The sequence below is a fragment of the Acartia tonsa genome, chromosome 8 (assembly GCF_053477335.1).
Source record: "Acartia tonsa isolate MP-2025a chromosome 8, ASM5347733v1, whole genome shotgun sequence".
Classification (NCBI taxonomy): Eukaryota; Metazoa; Arthropoda; class Copepoda; order Calanoida; family Acartiidae; genus Acartia; species Acartia tonsa.
Genome location: NC_137267.1, coordinates 5,170,561 through 5,190,259, shown reverse-complemented (window position 1 = coordinate 5,190,259; position 19,699 = coordinate 5,170,561). Strand labels below are relative to the sequence as shown.

The 19,699-nt window shown below is 33.1% G+C and overlaps 1 protein-coding gene and 1 long non-coding RNA gene across 2 annotated transcripts in view; both read left to right on the top strand.

Annotated features, from left to right (window-relative positions):
• LOC145325860 (uncharacterized) overlaps positions 1 to 19,699 on the top strand; it is a 270,432-nt gene that overhangs the window by 3,546 nt on the left and 247,187 nt on the right. The gene's annotated exons all lie outside the window — the stretch shown is intronic.
• Positions 26 to 18,029, top strand: LOC145325497 (protein N-terminal asparagine amidohydrolase-like). The gene is made up of 10 exons (XM_080168479.1): positions 26 to 31; positions 3,850 to 3,946; positions 5,151 to 5,225; positions 15,280 to 15,352; positions 15,629 to 15,736; positions 15,987 to 16,041; positions 16,445 to 16,519; positions 16,838 to 16,920; positions 17,254 to 17,325; positions 17,879 to 18,029. Exons 1-10 carry the CDS (start codon positions 26 to 28, stop codon positions 17,991 to 17,993), a joined length of 759 nt encoding a protein of 252 aa, XP_080024605.1. The 3' UTR covers positions 17,994 to 18,029.

The following is a 19,699-nucleotide window of genomic DNA, read 5'->3' as shown; positions in this document are numbered from 1 at the left end:
GACCTCTGAATAGTCGCTTTTTTAAATGTCGGTATTTTCATCCTTGACCTTGCACGATTCGCTACTTATGGATGTTGTCATCCTTGTTTTGTTGCACGGCTTGATTAATCTACACCAATTTCTTTCCTTAGATCTAGAGCAGTTCAGGGTAAAATGTTCCAGAGATCGATTATTTACAAAAATCAATAAACTTTAAATGCTTCTAGCTCTCAAACGGCTTAACCCATATATTATGTTAGTACAAAATTATAACCAACATAAGAAGGTCTACAAATAATCGAGATTAGCCATTACTCAATAATGCAAAGTTATCTTGCAGCGCACATAAATGCGCGAAAAAGACTTATTTCTGGTTTTCCTTTTGCAGCATTGGATCTTGGCTAATACAGAGTATTTGTAGGCCTTTTCAAGCATCTCCTAACGATGAACGGGAATAACAGTACGTTCAGCCGTTTGGCAGCTAGCAGCCTTTAAAGTTCATAGATAATCGTTCCCACTGTGGGCTAGAATTGAATCAAGACAAAAGTAAGTGCCGAGCCCTGGGACATATGTATGGTGAAAATAGACATAAAACCATGATGATTCCAGGTAAAACCAAAATATTTCAGCGGGGTCTTTTTGTTTTATTTCAATTTTAAGTTCTGAAAAAAAAATGAAAAAAATATGAAAATCTTTAATAAAAAACAAACAAAAACTGTTTTTCAAAATTTTTTTTCACTAAAAGATACAAACAACTTATATACATACTATAAGCTTTAAAAAAATCAAAATTTTCAAATTTAGGACTGCCTTTCCAAGGTTAGAAGAAAAATCCTAACAACGAATTCTAACATATTTCTGATCAACATAGCAATAAAACGTCTTTTGCTAAATCTTTAACATCAAAATTAAATAGCACTTACTAAAGACTTTTTTTCATTTAAACTTATACTTTTTACATTATTTAACTTTTAAGATTGTGTTTTTTTAAAAGAAAGGTTGCGTGATTTTTTTCCTCATAATTAATTTATCTTAATATGCTGCATTATAAGTGACTGACATTGTAGGCTGTGATGGCTTAGAAAACTCAATACCAGTTTTGTTAGCCCAGGCCATCGGCCCCTCGGGGCCTACAAAACTAGTTTTAATCTTTTTATTTTTATTTTACTATCTGCTAAAAGCTGTCTATAATCCCATACAATAAATAACTATTAAACATACCAATTAAAGTGAAACAGGGATCTTAAGGGATAAGACAAAGGATGATAAATTGATTACTCCTTCTGTAGATTAATATTATTGGTTAAAAAGTTTGGACTTTGCATGTTTGAACCATCAAATCATTAATCAATTCATAAATTATCAAAAGGATAAGAAAATGTGTTTATAAAACTTTGGATATGATTTACAATTCTATGTCCAGTTCACTCCCTCCCTCCTTCGTTAAACATACACTTATATATAGACAGAAAGACATCCTGTTACTTTTTGTCTAGAGTTTTAGGATCTTTTGTTCTATCCTACAAATTATTTAAATATCCTGTTTTGAAAAGCAGAATGCCGTTTTAAAATTTATTTTGCTAATTATAAGAGGGAGGGGACATTGGGATGTAAATCACACCAGTACCCACGTTAGCTCAAAAAAATTGTGTACTTTTACTAAAATTAATGGAATGGTTTCAAACTAATATTTTACAAACATATAATCAAACAATAATTTTACATAAGAAATGGTTAGTTTCCGTGTCATAATTTGTGGAAATCTACATGTATCACTTTATTGTCCTTTGTCTTATCCCTTAAGATCCCTGAAAGAAAGAAACAAGGATGACAACATCAATAACATGGATGAGATGGGAATATGGACAAGCAGTTTTAAAAAGAATTTCTTTAAATCCTGAAACCTTTCTTGCGTATTTTATAATTTTAATATTTATAGACCTTGACTGATATACAAAGTAAATTGTTTAGGGAATCTTCACAAAAAATGCAGCCATCTGTCTTGAATAGCTGCTATACAAATTAAATTTCCCCTGAAAACAGACAAAAACAAAACTATTCAAAAGTACCCATAGTTGTTAAGTCAAAGAATAAGAAATGTCTTTATAAAGTTTAGAGACTAGTTTATTAAACAGTCAATTGTCCTCTCTATTTCTGGGACACATTCCATATAAGTTTCATTTTAAAAAAACCTAGAATAAACAAAACAAAATATTTTTACTAAAATATAAGCCAACGAATAACAAATTATTATTATAAAACTTTTTAGACTAGTGTTATAAACAGTCCAAAGCCCCCTACCTCCAATGTATGATAAATAATTGATTTTATACATGATAAATACATGCAAATCGGCAAGGAGGGAGGAAAAATGTGACTGTTTATTTGTTTGTGTAGCCATTGTTTCTTAGTGTTTGGACCTAAGTAGTAATGAAGAAGGATGAAACACTTTTGTTTAGCCACTAGGGCTATTAAGCTCCACGCTCAAGTATATTATACCTTGACCCGCTGTCACAAGTGAGCTACTCTTTATTACCTCACCCTCGCCGAGTATGGCATGTGACTATAAATTATACTGGTACCAAAAGTTTTTATAGACACGTTATCTAATTAGTTAACTGGTCTTTTATTAAATCTTAATTGGATGGTTCAAACTAGCAGTGTCCACACAAAAGAAAATTTTTCCTATTTCTAAGAATCTTTACAGTTCTTATGTCCCCTTCTTCCCTGTTGTTTTGTTGTTTACAATTAAATTATACTGATAAATAAATCCTTCAATTTATGAAATGGTAGATTTAATATGGATCAAGGGGACATTGGAATGTAAAATTTGCTGGTACCCAAAGTTCTTTATAAATATTTTCTCATTCATTGGTTCAAAAACTTTGGGAACTTTATTTTTCATCTTGATTGTTTGGTTTATACTATTAGTCTTGGTATGTTTTATTGATAATTTATGAATTGATTAATGATTTGATGGTTCAAACATGCAAAGTCCAAACTTTTTAACCAATAATATTAATCTACAGAAGGAGTAATCAATTTATCATCCTTTGTCTTATCCCTTAAGATCCCTGTTTCACTTTAATTGGTATGTTTAATAGTTATTTATTGTATGGGATTATAGACAGCTTTTAGCAGATAGTAAAATAAAAATAAAAAGATTAAAACTAGTTTTGTAGGCCCCGAGGGGCCGATGGCCTGGGCTAACAAAACTGGTATTGAGTTTTCTAAGCCATCACAGCCTACAATGTCAGTCACTTATAATGCAGCATATTAAGATAAATTAATTATGAGGAAAAAAATCACGCAACCTTTCTTTTAAAAAAACACAATCTTAAAAGTTAAATAATGTAAAAAGTATAAGTTTAAATGAAAAAAAGTCTTTAGTAAGTGCTATTTAATTTTGATGTTAAAGATTTAGCAAAAGACGTTTTATTGCTATGTTGATCAGAAATATGTTAGAATTCGTTGTTAGGATTTTTCTTCTAACCTTGGAAAGGCAGTCCTAAATTTGAAAATTTTGATTTTTTTAAAGCTTATAGTATGTATATAAGTTGTTTGTATCTTTTAGTGAAAAAAAATTTTGAAAAACAGTTTTTGTTTGTTTTTTATTAAAGATTTTCATATTTTTTTCATTTTTTTTTCAGAACTTAAAATTGAAATAAAACAAAAAGACCCCGCTGAAATATTTTGGTTTTACCTGGAATCATCATGGTTTTATGTCTATTTTCACCATACATAGGTCCCAGGGCTCGGCACTTACTTTTGTCTTGATTCAATTCTAGCCCACAGTGTTCCCCGGAACATTTACCGTAAACTGCACTAGTTTTCAATAAATCATTCCTTGATTGAGTTATAATATTTTAGACAGAAACCGGTTTTGACGACCGCCTGCAAGTCCAAATTATCGGAGGATTTGCTGACTCTAGGGCATACGCAGAAAATATCATACTCAATGTTATAGGTAAATTTGATTTTTCCTTTTTGTAATGCTAGTTTATTGAATTTTGATTGGATGGTTCATTAAGTTGATTGTCCAAACGTTTCAACCACTAATTCTAATCTACAGATGGGTATTTGTTGTGTATCTTTGAGGATTAAACTGTTTTTAACCTATTTTTAAAACATATATCAAAAATATACTATGACACCAGTAGAATTAAACTGCAGAGCCTAAATTTGAATTAAGTCCCCAATAAACTTTTTTGAGGGGATTTAAAAATTAATTTTACTGTTGCTGTGGTCTTTTTTGATCAGAGCAAAAGGTCTTTTTTTATTTGGGTAAAATTCGTAGCTTTTAGAGTGTTTTGCTTCATATATATAGTATTCTGGTATAGAGTAAAATTAGGCCTTTTGATTTCATCTAAATTAATTCATTAAAAACTTAATTCTTTACAATATATCAATGAATTAACTTTATCGTGCTTGTTTTCCATCACTTATTTAAAACACAAAAAAATTGGCTGTAAAGGGTTAAATAGTGAAAGATGACAACAAACGTTTACGCAATACAACAATTTTTTTTTGTCACATATACAAATATATAATAAAATAAAAGATTATTCAAACTTATTTTTTTAATATTTTTAAAAAGCATGTATCTTTTATGTGTATAGTTTTCATTCTTTTCATTTTAATTATTTTAACTACATTGGAAATAAGTCAAGTTGTGAAAACACTCTTTTTTGAATTGTAAAAAACTGAAATGAAACGAGACTTCTAATTGGTTCAGACTTCAGAATAATATGTTTTATTTTAATGTTAAATTTCTTCTATATAAATTATTGTTTTAGAAAAAAATTATTTGCATCGAACAGAGTAGAGTTTTTATTATTGTATTGATATATTTTGAATCACATCAAATTGTTCTGTAAGAAACAATTTAACCCCAAACTAAAAAATGCTTTTGCTTCCATCAAAATGATCACAGCAACATATAAAATTGATTTTTAAATCCCCCAAAAAAAGTTTATTGGGGACTTAATTAAAATTTGGGCTCTGCAGTCTGATTCTACTGGTGTCATAGTATATTTTTGATATATGATAAAAAAATAGGTTAAAAACAGTTTAACAAAGTGACAAATAAATGAGGTCCATATTAGCACCCTAAATTGATGACAAATTTTTCTCTGTCAATATATCCACGTATTCTATATCCATTATTTTAGGTGTGCTTCAGACCAGCAAAGAATTATTTGAACTGACAGGACTATGTGCAGGGGAGACATGCACATTATATAGAGGTAATATTAATATAGATATATAGTCTATACAGGACTATGTGCAGGGGAGACATGCACATTATATAGAGGTAATATTAATATAGATATATAGTCTATACAGGACTATGTGCAGGGGAGACATGCACATTATATAGAGGTAATATTAATATAGATATATACAGGGTGGCCACAATGTACGGATGTACGGAAATGTACGGAAATGTACGGATTTTTAAAAAAGTGCTAAAAAAATGTACGGATTGTACGGATTTTTCATTTTGGTGTACGGAATTTCCGAGCATGGTGTTATAATTAGTGTATTATCTTTAAAAATTAAGTAAAATGTATCATTTTTTGGGATCATGGAAAGAAAACGAAGTTTCCGGTTTCGTCGTTTTTTCACAGTAGCCTTTCTCCTATTTCTAGCCCCTGCGGGGGCTCTATCCCTGCGGGGCAATCATTGACATTTAATTAACCTAACCTAACCTAAAATAACCCTTCAAAAGCTGCTGTAAAAAAATACGATGAAACCGGCAACTTCGTTTTCTTTCCATGATCCATTTTTTGTTCTGTATCATTATAATATTTGTAAGTTACATTTAGATTTCACGGGAACCAGTTTGGACAAGAATGGTGTACCAGAAGTTGAATTATTCAAACTATTCAAGATTTGTCTTCAAAGTTTCTATTCAAGGGGGGGGGGAAGTTCTTACACTTTTGCGTAAACAGTGATTATAGGCTTTGTCTTTGGAGTGAGAGGACAGGTTATTTAACAAAAAAGTTTCCTTTTGGGATGTAGTTTTCCTATTTTTAAAAAAAAATTTGATTTGGCCTCCAGGTTCCAGTACTCCAGGCCTCCAGGTGGATTCTAGACAGGTAAAAAAAAAATTCAAGTAAGAACAAAACTTATTTAACAAAAGTTGCTACTTTATGGATGGTATGAACTAATTTGAAGAAAATTTTGAAATCGGGCTCCAGGTTCAGGTACTGCAGGCCTCCAGGTGGATCCTGGACAGGTAAAAATTGAAAATTTTTACTATAAAAGTTAGAGAAAAACTTATTTTTACAAAAGATGATACTTTATGGATGGTATGAACTAATTTGAAGAAAATTTTAAAATCGGGCTCCAGGTTCAGGTACTGCAGGCCTCCAGATGTATCCTGGACAGGTAAAAATTGAAAATTTTTACTCTAAAAGTTAGAACAAAACTTATTCAACAAAAGTGGCTTCATTATGGATGGTATTAACTAATTTGAAGAAAATTTTGAAATCGGGCTCCAGGTTCATGTACTGCAGCCTGCAGGCCTCCAGGTGGATCCTGGACAGGTAAAAATTGAAATTTTTCTATTAAAGTTAGAACAAAACTTTTTTAACATAAGTTGCTACTTTATGGATGGTATGAACTAATCTAAAGATAATTTTGAAATTGGGCTCCAGGTTGAGGTACTGCAGGCCTCCAGGTAGATCCTGGACAGGTAAAAATTGAAATATTTTACTTTAAAAGTTAGAACAAAACTTATTTAACAAAAGTTGATACTTTATGGATGGTAGGAACTAATTTGAAGAAAGTTTTGAAATCGGGCTCCAGATTCAGGTACTGCAGGCCTCCAGGTGGATCCTGGACAGGTAAAAACAGAAATATTTTACTATTTAAGTTGGGAGAAAATCTATTTAACAAAAGTTATTACTTTTTAGTTATTATTACCTAATTTAAAAAAAAAGATTAAATCAAGTTTTGTTCTAATTTTACTAGGAAAAATTTTCAGTTTTTATCTGTCCAGGATCCACCTGGAGGCCTGCAGTACCTGAACCTGGAGCCCAATTTCAAAATTTTCTTCAAATTAGTTTATACCATCCATAAAGTATCAACTTTTGTTAAATAAGTTTTGTTCTAACTTTAATAGAATTTTTTTTAGTTTTTACCTGTCCAGGTTCCACCTAGAGGCCTGCAGTACCTGAACCTGGAGCCCATTTTCAAAATTTTCTTCAAATTAGTTAATATCATCTTTACAGAAGCTACTTTTGTTAAATAAGTTTTGTTCTAACTTATAAAGTAAAAATTGAATACCTGTCCAGGATCCACCTGGAGGCCTGCAGTACCTGAACCTGGGGCCAATTTCAAAATTTTCTTCAAATTAGTTAATACCATCTATATAGAAGCCACTTTTGTTGAATAAGTTTTGTTTTAACTATTAAAGTAAAAATTTCAATTTTTACCTGTCCAGGATCTACCTGGAGGCTTGCAGTACCTGAACCTGGAGCCCAATTTCATTATCTCTTTAAATTAGTTAATACCATCCATAAAGTATCAACTTTTATTAAATAAGTTTTATTCTAACTTTAATAGAAAAAAATTTCAGTTTTACCTGTCCAGGATCCACCTGGAGGCCTGCAGTAGCTGAACCTGGAGCCCAATTTCAAAATTTTCTTTAAATTAGTTAATACCATCCATGAAGTATCAATTTAAAGTATCAAATTAGTTCAAGTTGTTATTTTTTTATCTGCTTATCTGCTGTATTTGTCCCCATTATGAAACAGCAAAATACCCCCCCCCCCCCTAAAAGTTTATTTTACCCGTGATGTAACTTTAATTCTGGTCTTGCCCTTTGACATTGTGTAAATTATTAGGTACCAGTAACCAAAGTTACAGTATTAAGATGTTTCATTATTTTTAATCAACGGGAGTATTTTTTTGATAATCATTCAGGGGGATGTAGATGAAATTATTGTCTGATGTCTTATCCCTTAAATTCCCTGATATTATTAAGGACATATCAACCAAGGATCTAAAGGGAAAAGACAATGGCAAATAAACTTAAGATCATTCCCAAAATACTCATATGAACTCTCACACTGTAAAATTATCCTATTATTTTTTTAATTTTTTTCAGAGAAAATGAGATCTTGATCAGTACCTAGTATGAAACCAATTTTACTAAATAATATATTTACTACATAGTATAAAAATGTACGGAAATGTACGGAAAAATGTGCGGATTTTTTTTTTAGCATGCACGGAAATGTACGGATTTTTTTAAAAAACCTTGTGGCCACCCTGTATATAGTCTATACAGGATTATGTTTAGGAGAGACATGCACATTATATAGAGGTAATATTAATATAGATATATAGTCTATACAGGACTATGTGTAGGGGAGACATGCATATTATATAGAGGTAATATTAATATAGATATATAGTCTATACAGGACTATGTGTAGGAGAGACATGCATATTATATAGAGGTAATATTAATATAGATATATAGTCTATACAGGATTATGTGTAGGGGAGACATGCACATTATATAGAGGTAATATTGATATAGATATATAGTCTATACAGGACTATGTGTAGGAGAGACTTGCACATTATATAGAGGTAATATTAATATAGATATATAGTCTACACAGGATTATGTGTAGGAGAGACATGCACATTATATAGAGGTAATATAAATATAGATATATAGTCTATACAGGATTATGTGTAGGGGAGACTTGCACATTATGTATAGGTAGTATTAATATAGATATATAGTCTATACAGGACTATGTGTAGGGGAGACATGCATATTATATAGAGGTAATATTAATATAGATATATAGTCTATACAGGACTATGTGTAGGAGAGACATGCATATTATATAGAGGTAATATTAATATAGATATATAGTCTATACAGGACTATGTGTAGGGGAGACATGCATATTATATAGAGGTAATATTAATATAGATATATAGTCTATACAGGACTATGTGTAGGGGAGACTTGCACATTATATAGAGGTAATATTAATATAGATATATAGTCTATACAGGACTATGTGTAGGAGAGACATGCATATTATATAGAGGTAATATTAATATAGATATATAGTCTATACAGGACTATGTGTAGGAGAGACATGCATATTATATAGAGGTAATATTAATATAGATATATAGTCTATACAGGACTATGTGTAGGAGAGACATGCACATTATATAGAGGTAATATAAATATAGATATATAGTCTATACAGGATTATGTGTAGGGGAGACTTGCACATTATATATAGGTAGTATTAATATAGATATATAGTCTATACAGGATTATGTGTAGGGGAGACATGCACATTATATAGTAGGGTGGGTCGATTTTGGAATTTTACATTAGTAGACATTGGAAAGGGTTACTGGGCCAATATAAAACCCTGTGAAACTTGAAAGAGGTTTTTTAATCCAAAAACAACGGGCGCGCGGGGGGTGTAAAATGTGCCCGCCCCCTTATAAAACCAAAAATTGAAATTCCTTCAAACACAGGCATGTTGCATATCAAAATGACCGCATTGAAATGCTGTTTACAGATCTGAAAACCGTTTTGAAAAATATTGATTCAGTCTGAAATGATTTTCAAATAACCTACCAAAATGAACATTTTTGACTAAATCAGCTGTTTTTAGGTACTTAATGAGATCTTATTCGAACTAGGAGCAATATTTTTCAAAACGGTTTTCAGATTCGTAATCAGCATTTCAATGCGGTCATTTTAATATGCAACATGCCTGTGTTTGAAGGAATTTAATTTTTTTGTTTCATAAGTGGATGGGCACTTTTTATACCCCCCGCGCGCCGGCAGCCATAAGAGCCAAGTCAATTTTGAAACTTGAATGGGGCTTATTATACATATATATGACTTCCGCAACTTATGATAACAGTAAAATCTAAAAAAGGGGGGAAATGGGCCCACCCTATTATATAGAGGTAATATTAATATAGATATATAGTCTATACAGGATTATGTGTAGGAGAGACATGCACATTATATAGAGGTTATATTAATATAGATATATAGTCTATACAGGATTATGTGTAGGAGAGACATGCACATTATATAGAGGTAGTATTAATATAGATATATAGTCTATACAGGATTATGTGTAGGGGAGACATGCACATTATATAGAGGTAATATTAATATAGATATATAGTCTATACAGGATTATGTGTAGGAGAGACATGCACATTATATAGAGGTAATATTAATATAGATATATAGTCTATACAGGACTATGTGTAGGGGAGACATGCACATTATATAGAGGTAGTATTAATATAGATATATAGTCTATACAGGACTATGTGTAGGGGAGACATGCACATTATATAGAGGTAATATTAATATAGATATATAGTCTATACAGGATTATGTGTAGGAGAGACATGCACATTATATAGAGGTAGTATTAATATAGATATATAGTCTATACAGGACTATGTGTAGGGGAGACATGAACATTATATAGAGGTAGTATTAATATATTATTATTATTAAAAAAAAAAAACTTTATTCTTAAAATGAATAAATAATTTAAAAGAAAGATATCAGGATAATGAATAAAAGCACGAATAAAATCAGGTTAAAAAAAAAGATTACAATAGTTTATTTTACTAGATTGATGGCATCATCAATGGCACTTTCCATTGGTTCTTTGTTGTCGGTGTTATTCTTGGTCAGCAGTCCCTTGGCGGTTAGATAGCTGTTGAAGGTTGGCATCTTCAAGGTAATATCAGCTTGTCTTCTCGGTTTCCGCTGAAAAGCTCCCAGGAAAAAGTTGGCACATGCTTTATAGGCTGAGGCTGTAAGGTGAACTCCATCAGCTAGGCTATGTTTGTCAAAGTTCTTACCGAAGATGTTCTGGTAAACCAAGAACTCGCATCTGTCAGGTAGGATCAGGCTTGACTGTAGAAATTGGTTGAGGAGGTTGGTATAACCGGTCATGGATATTCTCTGATTTTCACTATCTAGCACAGAGTGTTCTTGTAAGCCACAGCATTGAGAGATGTGTCTTGGGAAGGGTCCTAGGATGAACACCCTTCCCTTGAAGTGCTGTGCTAGATAGATAGTCAGCTTATTTGTGTCATGGATCAACTTGTCCATTTGCTGGTCTGTCAGGATTGTTGGATGGGTCAGATGGAACACTCTCTTGCCGTTGTGTAACATATCCATCCAGAAGTTGTCCTTATTGAGCATGTAATTGCCCAGGCAGTGTAAGAAAAGAATGTCGTCTTCCTTACCAGCAGCTAGGAAGGAGTGATCTTGGTTCCAGAAGTAGTTGTAAAAATCTCCTCCTTTGCAGCAGGAGACAACCTGTACTCCTTTATTGATGCAGATCTCTTGCAGAAATGGTTTCGTCTGTTGCATTATAGAGCTACCAAGCATGTAGATGTTCCTGCCACTGTTTATGTCTAATCTGGTGCCAGATCTGAGCCCAGCCAATAAGTATTCCTTACTTGGGATTAGAACTGCTGGAGCTGCTGGGTTCAGATCAATATGGGCAGCTGACACAGACTGTAATAAGGATACGAGGAAGGTCTCCTCAATGTTCCTGGGTATTCCGTGGCTCCAGTCTCCTTCACATCCTACTGAAAATTGCCCTTCACAGCGTGCGTACATTCCCCCCACCTCATGTACGCAAATTGGGGGGGAAGGAATGGAACTGTCAACAGCACCATGCTGTTCAAGAGTGGAGGTGAGGGGTTGCCAGAGTGAGTATTTCGCATTTTTACCTCCTGCGCTGTTACCAAAGTGACACACTTGCAGGTGTGTGTTTAGCTGCTTAATTGAAATTAGACTGTCCAAGCCATAGCCAGTAGGGAATGGTGGAATAGATGGTAAAATTTGCAAGTTGTGATTAGCGGCCCACTCTGAAAAGCTCAACAGCTGTGACCAGTATGTTGTGTGGCCAACCTTCATAAGCAGGGTAAGAAGGAGACATATACCTATTGACCCACTTCGTATCCTTAGCCCAGCTTTGAAATGTCTAGTCAGCAAATTTTTGAGGTCCATAAAGGTTCCGGACTCTACACGAATAACAGGACAGCAATCCTGTTTCAGACCAGCAAGGACAGGACAGTGTTGATCACCAAGAAGAAAGACTCTTGCATCATTGTTAATGTTATGGCTGTTACCCATAACATCACACGAGAAACAGGTACCTCCAATAAACGTACAGGTCACCTTTGTAGAGGCTGACAGGCCAGAGACAAAGAAGTTAGGTTTTGGTAGAGTCAGGCCCATTCGTTGGATGCGATTGTCCTTGTCAAAAACGGGCAGTTTGTCATTGGAGTATGCTTGTCTGGATACTAGAAGTTGACCGTTTAGACTTAATGTACACAAGTAAAAATCCTTATCTGAGGGAAGTTGTAGTTTTAAGTTTTGATTGTTGGGAGCTGTTTGATGACAATCCTCTCCATTTATCTCTGCTCTACCACCATTTCTGCCTCGACCCAAGACATGGCTACTGATTCGGTCACCAGGATACACATTATGATGGCTACCCGCGCGTCCACCACTGAATTCATCACGGCGGCTACGGCTGGGTCCAGCACCTCCATTAGAACTGCGGTCACGAACACGCTCAGGGTGGCCTCCTTCACCAACTCCAACACGCCCAAAACGCCGATGCTGGAAAAACTCCTGGTCTCGTCTGTGCTCAGCAGCTGAAAAGAAAGAAATTGTTAATTTAATGAAAAACACTACAATTTAAGAGGAAGAAAGTTTAGATTTTAAAAGTTTGACAAGACGGTGTACAACAAGGTACTTAAAGGGAAACTACAAAGGTTAAGACAGAGGACTATTTTTAAAATAAATAAAAAGTTTGTAGCAAAATTTCTTTATAACTATTATTCGTCGGTTCTTATAAAATTGTAAATAAGAGAAGATAGAATTAGCGTCAACACTCCCCCTTATCCCCATATAATCATTCCTAAAGAATACAGAAAAATTTTAACAGTAACAGGGTTTGGTGCTATGCAACAGAAAAATTAGAGGGTGGGATTTTTCAGGGTTCAATGGACAACAAGACACTTTGAAGGAAACTGAAATCAAAAGGAATAAAAAAAAAACAACACATTTTGGATTATTAATTAGTAGCGTAGCTTCTCCATAGGGGAGACATGCCCATTATATAGAGGTAGTATTAATATAGATATATAGTCTATACAGGATTATGTGTAGAGGAGACTTGCACATTATATAGAGGTAGTATTAATATAGATATATAGTCTATACAGGATTATGTGTAGGGGAGACATGCACATTATATAGAGGTAGTATTAATATAGATATATAGTCTATACAGGATTATGTGTAGAGGAGACTTGCACATTATATAGAGGTAATATTAATATAGATATATAGTCTATACAGGATTATGTGTAGGGGAGACATGCACATTATATAGAGGTAGTATTAATATAGATATATAGTATATACAGGATTATGTGTAGGGGAGACTTGCACATTATATAGAGGTATTATTATTATAGATATATAGTCTATACAGGATTATGTGTAGGGGAGACATGCACATTATATAGAGGTAATATTAATATAGATATATAGTCTATACAGGATTATGTGTAGGGGAGACTTGCACATTATATATAGGTAGTATTAATATAGATATATAGTCTACACAGGATTATGTGTAGGAGAGACATGCACATTATATAGAGGTAATATTAATATAGATATATAGTCTATACAGGACTATGTGTAGGGGAGACTTGCACATTATATAGAGGTAATATAAATATAGATATATAGTCTATACAGGACTATGTGTAGGAGAGACGTGCACATTATATAGAGGTAATATTAATATAGATATATAGTCTATACAGGACTATGTGTAGGAGAGACGTGCACATTATATAGAGGTAGTATTAATATAGATATATAGTCTATACAGGACTATGTGTAGGAGAGACATGCACATTATATAGAGGTAATATTAATATAGATATATAGTCTATACAGGACTATGTGTAGGAGAGACATGCACATTATATAGAGGTAATATTAATATAGATATATAGTCTATACAGGACTGTGTGTAGGAGAGACGTGCACATTATATAGAGGTAATATTAATATAGATATATAGTCTATACAGGACTGTGTGTAGGAGAGACGTGCACATTATATAGAGGTAATATTAATATAGATATATAGTCTATACAGGACTATGTGTAGGAGAGACGTGCACATTATATAGAGGTAATATTAATATAGATATATAGTCTATACAGGACTGTGTGTAGGAGAGACGTGCACATTATATAGAGGTAATATTAATATAGATATATAGTCTATACAGGACTGTGTGTAGGAGAGACGTGCACATTATATAGAGGTAATATTAATATAGATATATAGTCTATACAGGACTATGTGTAGGAGAGACGTGCACATTATATAGAGGTAATATTAATATAGATATATAGTCTATACAGGACTGTGTGTAGGAGAGACATGCACATTATATAGAGGTAATATTAATTAATCCTTATTTTACAAAGTAGCTTGATGTCTGTCCGTCCGTCTGTACGTCCCTTAAGATCTCGGTAACCACTGAATCGATTGGATTCTACTCTTCAGGGAATATACCTACTGGTCTTGTGATAGTTTTAGGCTATTTTCTAGTCTTTAGCAACTAGTCATTATAACAAAGTAAAAGGATATCTTTGTATCTGTGTACGTGTGTGTAACAATAGATCTCGCTAACCAATGAACCGATATGGTTTTCCTTTACAGTGTAGCTTCACATATGTCCTGGGAAGGTTTATAGATATTTTTGGGGTGGATGCCACCACCCTCCCAAATGAAATCGTCCGTATAAAAATTACTCCCCCTTAAAAAAATAATGTAATTTTTTAAAAACTAAAATAAAAAAATGCGGGTTGTTAATTTTTAAAATCATTTTCTTTTGAAACTAAAATAAATTTTAAACCACCTACCACCTTAAGTCCCGCTAGAGGCCTCTAGGGGCGTAGCTTCTAGTATAGAAATAAAGTAGCTTTTAGTTCGGTACTAAATTTAGACTACTATTTTACATAGCAGCCAATTGTATTAAATTTAATCAAGAGCATAAAAAAAACGGGAGGACGAAAATATATTTAATAGCAGCAATTAATATCAGTTCTCCCAATTCTGATCATTATTAGCTCAGCTAGTAAAATAAGAAGATATTTGGAATAGCAAAAAGACCTTCTATAGCCTTTATATTATTATAATTTTACATTTAGGAGGAACACCCGTGCCAGCAATAAAATCTGTTGCCATCAATGTTAAAACTGGAATCGCTTTCCAAACACAAAGGTGTTTATATTATATTTTACCTATAGCCAAACAGAATGTCTATCTGTCTGTCTGACGGTTTTCTGTGTATTCAGTTAGCCTTGACTTTGACAATTTTCTGCCTGTCTGTCTGTCTTTCTATCTTTCTGTCTTGCTGACTTGCTATTTTTCTTTCTTTATGTTTTTCTGATTGTCTGTCTGTCTGTCTGTATGTCTATCTATTTATTTGTTTGTCTCTCTGTCTGTCTGCTTTTTCAGAGGATATGTCTGTAATAATGAAAAATGGCTTTAATCCAGATTCACAGATCGAGGCCCGGATCCAGAAATCCGGTTGGCCCGGACTCTGACAGGCGGGGAAAAGGCGGGAATGCTGGATATTTATGACATTCAAACACAAGAAATAAGGTAGATACATAGATAGTTAGTTAGATAGATAGGTAGAAGCGAAGCTTTAAAATCAGGTCGAACATTAGAGTGATGGAACTTTATAATCAGATAGTCTCAAAAAATGTATATAAATTTGTTGCAGAATGGCTTAAATACAGGATAATGTTTATGGAGATGTTTACATTTTTTAGGACTTGATTTGCATTTAAAAATAATGTCTTTTTATCCAAATCACGAAACCTTTGAAAAACTGTTTTACACTTTTTAGGATTGGGCCTTTTTCATACGAACCAATGCGATCAGTCGACCTATTGTTAAATCAGGTATGAACCAGGGAGGGAGGGGACATTGGGCTGTTTATTACACTAGTCCCGGTTTCATATAACTTTTTCTTATTCGTAAGCTTAACAGCTTAGAGGACTTTTATTGAATTTTGATTGGTTGGTTCGTTAAGTTGAGTGTCTAACTGATTATAATCTACTAAAGGGATTAGTTTCATGAAAACTTATGCCTTTTTATGTCCTTTTGTCTGAAGATTTAAAATATGAAAAAAAGGATGTACATTTGTTTACAGTATAAGTATAAAAGAGCTGAAAATTTGTTTTTCGGGAGCGATGTTTTTGAGGTTCTTATGGTCATTTAATAATTAGTTACTGAATGAAAACGGACAGAAAAAGTGAATTATAGATTAGCTCTGCTACCTGAAGTAACTAATTCTTTATTTAGAGTGATGACTTTTTGGTTCAAAGTTTAAACCCATGTCCAGATACAGTTACAGATACACATACATTTGTTAAACAGGTAAAGCTATATGTCTGTCTGTCTATCTGTCTGTTTGTCTATCTATCTGTCTGTCAGTCTGTATTTTTGTATGTCTGTCTGTTTGTCTGTGTGTCTGTCAGTCTGTTAGTCTATTAGTCTGTTAGTCTGTCTGTCTGTCTGTCTGTCTGTCTGTCTTGCCTGTGTCTGTGTGTCTGTCTGTATTTTTGTATTCATGTATGTCTGTCTGTTAGTCTGTCTGTCAGTCTGTCTATCTATATATTTATCTATCTGTCTGTCTATTTATTTATGTATTGTTAACATATCTATCTATCTATCTAACTATAAATTTACTTTTAGATTCGAGAAACTTTGAGATTGGTTAAAAGACATCCATATCCAAGTGTGACCTTATTTCCAGACAACCAACCCAGAATATACAGGTATATCAAGAGATAGAGGTTCAGACAGAGATAAAAGAGTTAGAGGTATAAAACCAAAAAGATGAATCCTCATATAAAAGTAACAGGATGCCTCTCTGTCAGTCTGTCTGTGTGTTTGTGTGAACCTTTAAATCGATATGGTTCTCCTTTACAGAGTAGTTTTCATAGTTGCAGATAACGTTATGATTTCTTTGGGAGAGGGACCGCGAGGGATAAGCAAGGATATTAGTTTCTTTCATATCCACAAACTACATGTTTGAATAGTAGTTAAAAAGAAAACCTGTGTTTTTATTAAATAGAAAGACAGAAAGACAGCTTATTATTTATATCTAGACGTAATGGTAGCCAAGGAGGCTGGTTTCCAAAATATCCCCAACAAACGACGGATTGGGGCATCTCCCCAAGGTAAAAATATTCAAAAATATTATCCTTTTATATAAAGTAGTAAAGTTTTTTTTTGTGTTAGCATAAGATATCTCCATTTTAAGACTAGGTACTTAACATATGTCCTGTAGTTGTTTTAGGCTATTATATTAAAGTCCTAGGATGGATTTAGGCTACTTTTCTACCCTTCCTTGACCCTTCTAATACATATGCTTGAGGGTGCCCTGGTAATTACCCCCCCCCCCCTAAAAATTGTATCCTCAACTAGAGGGTACCACAGGCTTCACAAATTTTTATGGGGGATTGCTATAGTCACCCCCTCAAATTTTTTGAAAACAATTATAATGTACCCATGTAATAATAAATATATAGATTAAAATCCAGACAACTGGTGGAGACCCTTTTCATCTGCTGGCAAATTGCTTTCTGTTCTTTTGTAGAAACTCGGCTATGTTTTTTATACTATTTTCAAAGAACCAATACAAAATCGGGACAGGGTCCCCGCCCTGTGAGCAAAGTTACATATATTTTATTCCTCCTCTATTCTTTTACTTTAATGTATGTTAAAATTTAGATGGGGTATGACAGGAGTCTCCCGTTCATCAGCGCCCCCAGTTAAAACAGAATGGAACTACTGTGGCACAGGAATAGATATAATATACTTGGATATTATGACAGGGAAAATTTAGTCGCAATTATAGGCTACTAATTTTCTCCAGTAGGAAATAGAGAGGGAGAAGGGAAAGGATATATATAATAGCCAGCTGGAAGGACAATTTTTTTATGCGAAAACATGGTGCAACATCCAAGTAATAATATATCCAATGGTCTAGGAATGGTGAAACAAGAACAGTATTATCCATCCTCCTGGCAGAATAACTATTGTACCAACCCTGCCGGGTTCAGCTTCACTCATTATTAACTTACAATAATTATTGTATAAAAACAAGGATGATAACATCCATAAGTAGCAATGATCAAAGTGTGTTATATAGTAAACAGATATATTGTGTTTACAGATAACTACCTCCCTCCCTTTTACAATGACCTTAGTCGTCCACTACTAAATTATTTTCTGCTACTTGGCTGTGTTAATAAAACCAACACCATTGGTTAATTTTCTATGACCCAATTGAGAGTCGACACTAGGACACTGCGATGGGGAGATAGTGCTTTAACCCCTTCCCCCTCTAATGTTTTACTCTAATATATACATAGTATATGTTAATATGCAGAAAATCATGAAACCTTTTGTATGTATTTCATACATTTAAGTATAGAGTACCTCCGCTACTTAGTAATATAAGTATATTTTTATACTTAATTTGTAATGTAATATATATAGTAATGTTTATGAGAATAACCAATAAGTAATTTATCTATCTGTCACCAACAGTAATGAAAAGCCTATTTAGTCAATCTCAAAAATAGCGCTTGATAAAAACTGCTTAATTCTGAGGTTTTATGATATCTTAAATTGCATAAGAACATCGTAATGAAAGGAGTAGCATTTTAAGAAGTCCATTTGATTAGTATGAGCGTTGTTTAAAACATTTTTTTTAAACATCTCTAATTCTAATAACACACAAAAGTTGCACAAGAAATGGTGCAGCGTATTATAGAGATTATCTTTTCTTTGTCAAGGTTACTACGGAATCTTGAGGGATAGGACAGTTGCTTAAAAATTGATGTACACCCCAATTATAAAAAACAAAATTACAAATCATTGGTGCATGGAAACACTTGTCAATTTCTAGTTTGTACCAACTAATCATGACTAAATAAATTTACCCAAAGTTTGAAGCCAACGAATTATTGAATGTGTTTAAAAAACCTTTAGGTTCAAATATAATTCACAACCCAATGTCCCCTCCCTCCCTGATGTAATGAGAAATTGATTAATTCCAGAGATCTTAAGGGATAAGACAACGAACAATGAATTAATGTAAATCCCCAATGATGATAAACAAAATTACCCAGTCTGTAAAATCATTGGTTCATCAGTTTGAACACTACTTGTTTTGAAACAACCCCATCTCAATTCAATAAAACATCAAAGCTTCTGAGACAACAAATAATTAGGTGTTTTTAAAACTGTGGATACTATTGCAGTTTACATTTTAATGTCCCCTCCCTCCCTGAACGTATGATACACAGCTTTTCGCGGATATTAAATTTATAAGATTAAAACTGCTAATTATTTCATTTTGATAATTGTGGAAAATTGTCTGTAATACGATGCTATACATAAGTTTTCAGTATGGCTCAGAACCGGTTCTAATACAGCGGATATTAATCGATTTCGAAACCATACTCAAAAACTGTTTTCTGCTATCTTAGCTTAATTTTTTTTTAGTTTTTAAGCATTTTTATATTTCATAAATTTGTATTTTAA